Genomic DNA, 2,500 nt, shown 5'->3' with positions numbered 1-2,500 from the left:
TCCAAAATTCTTTCATAGATCTTTCCTGTGTGTGATAGTAGAGAGATGCCTCTATAGTTTCCACAATCTGTTTTGTCACCTTTTTTTGTGTATTGGATATATCACCGCTTTTGTCCAATCATCTGGGACTTGTTTATTTCTCCATGCTATATTTATCACTTCTAACATCCACTCTAGTCCGGTGTTTCCCATTTTCTTTATAATTTCTGTTGAAATTTCATCCTCTCCTGGTGCTTTCCCATTTTTCATCCTTTCCACGGCTACTCTCAATTCTGCTTTTGTTATTTTCCATTCATTTCTTCCTGTGTCTTCCACTTCGCTTTCCTCTTCTCTTTCCCTCATATATTCTGGATGATGATAATAATAATAATAATAATAATAATAATAGTAATAATAATAATAATAATAATAATGATAATAATAATAATAATAATAATAATAATAATAATAATAATAATAATAATAATAATAATAATAATAATAATAATAATAATAATAATAATAATGATAATAATAATAATAATAATAATAATAATAATAATAATAATAATAATAATAATAATAATAATAATAATAATAATCATAATAATAATAATAATAATAATAATAATAATAATAATAATAATAATAATAATAATAATAATAATAATAGTAATAATAATAATAATGATAATAATGATAATAAAAATACCAGTAATAATAATGATAATGACAATAATAATAATAATGATAATGGTAATGATAATGATAATGCTGCTGCTGCTGCTCCTCCTCCTGATGATGATGATGATAATAATAACAATAATAATAATATTAATAATAATAATAGCAGTATTAATAATGGTAATAATAATACACACATATGTATGTATTACATGTATGTTTTTTGTGCATTAACCATTCCGTCATTTTATTGGTAACTGCAGTCTATGCTCAAAGGCACTTGCTAAACAAAGACAAATGTTTAACAAAGATATATTATAGAGCAAGAAGAACACCTACTGTATGGCGATTTAGTGTAGAAAAATAGTATCTTATCTTGGCCAAAGATAATACGATATTATTTTTTACTATTTATTTCGTTATCCTCTTCAGATCACACAATTGTTGATTGGTTGTTTTCTATTAGTGTAAGAAGTGAAAAAGAACGCTACTTTAAAGGCATCTATGTTTTTTGTGAATATAAAATACACTGATTCACCATATACACAATACATACATTAATAAATGTATAAGTGCATGCATACATACGCACACACATACATGCTTTACAGAAACCACTGGGAAAATGAAATATATGGTGATAGAATGTTTTCGTCTATTTGCAGCCGGGTACACACACATTCACACGAACAGAACACCGTATTGTAATATGGCCGTGTTAAGCGACAAAGGACGCGTAACAAGGTGTGGAAATGATGATTCTGGTTGGTCCTTTTCCTCATATCACAGCTGCCGTCAGGTGATTTTATTCACCTCCATGCCACCCCGGGGCTGGTCAAGGACTTAGAGGCTACTATCTCCAGGAACCCCCTTCCGTTCCGGGTGGCTTCATCTCCGTGGTACTCCCTCACGTGAGAGACGAGCACCCCCACCCACCCCCTCACCACCCGGACGCCATCATTTGTTTAGAAGCAACCATCCCTCTACCACCCACTCCCCCACCACCTCACTCACTCTCACGAGCCACCTGTAAAACACCCAATAACAATCAGCCCCCGCCCACGCATCCTCCCTCACTACTCCCCTGCTGTTTGTCTGTTCAGAGGTCGCTGGGCCTCTCTTATCGCAGGCAACCACCACCACCACGAAGATGAATCGAATCACCTGGCGACAGGTGAATGTACCACCCGGAACGGAAGGGTTTACTGTAGATAAGTCCTCGGCCACCGACGTGTTGGCATGGAGGCGAATAGAATAATTTGACGGCAGCTGGGATGTGAGTGAAAGGACCACCCGGCACAAAAGGGGCAGATGATATATTTCGGGGACCCTCAGGTCGGTTTTATTCAGCTGAGGGAACTCCCTTCCAATATATATATATATTTATATATTCTATTTTTTCTATATCCATTCTATTCTTTATAATTTTCCTATACTCATTTTATCTCTATTTATTATTTGCTTATTTTCTATTTCTATTTTTTATATAGTTATTTCAGTTATATTATTTTATCTATATTTTCTTTAGTTTTTCTTTATTTTGTGTATATTCTTTATATATTCATTCTTATTTCTATACAGTATATCTATTTTCTATTTTCTTTATTATGGTGGCACATATATAGTAGAAACCGTGTTCATGTTATGGTTGAGTAATTGATCATTTTTCTGTCTGAATCGTGCCGACATCGGTTCTTGGGCCATTTCTTTCGATTCTTAATTGCGAAAACTTGTGCCGCGTTGGTTTTGACGGCGATGGTGGCGGTGCCGGCCGCCTCGGCCTTCCTCGCAAGCGCCTGGGGGGGCGTTGTTGTAGTAATTGTAGTAATAGTTCGGA

At 34.2% G+C, this 2,500-nt stretch overlaps 1 protein-coding gene across 1 annotated transcript in view; it reads left to right on the top strand.

Moving 5' to 3' along the window:
• Positions 1 to 1,578, top strand: part of LOC143034842 (uncharacterized) — a 3,469-nt gene extending 1,891 nt beyond the window's left edge. The window contains exon 2 of the mRNA XM_076201185.1: positions 1,453 to 1,578. Coding sequence (XP_076057300.1) covers positions 1,453 to 1,578 — 126 coding nt within the window. The remainder of the gene's footprint in view (positions 1 to 1,452) is intronic.
• Positions 1,579 to 2,500: the final 922 nt, after the last annotated feature.

Source organism: Oratosquilla oratoria, chromosome 18 (assembly GCF_046742065.1).
Source record: "Oratosquilla oratoria isolate Oo_2021 chromosome 18, ASM4674206v1, whole genome shotgun sequence".
Lineage (NCBI taxonomy): Eukaryota > Metazoa > Arthropoda > Malacostraca > Stomatopoda > Squillidae > Oratosquilla > Oratosquilla oratoria.
The sequence above is the reverse complement of the archived record's forward strand: the minus strand, read 5'-3'. Positions and strand labels throughout refer to the sequence as shown.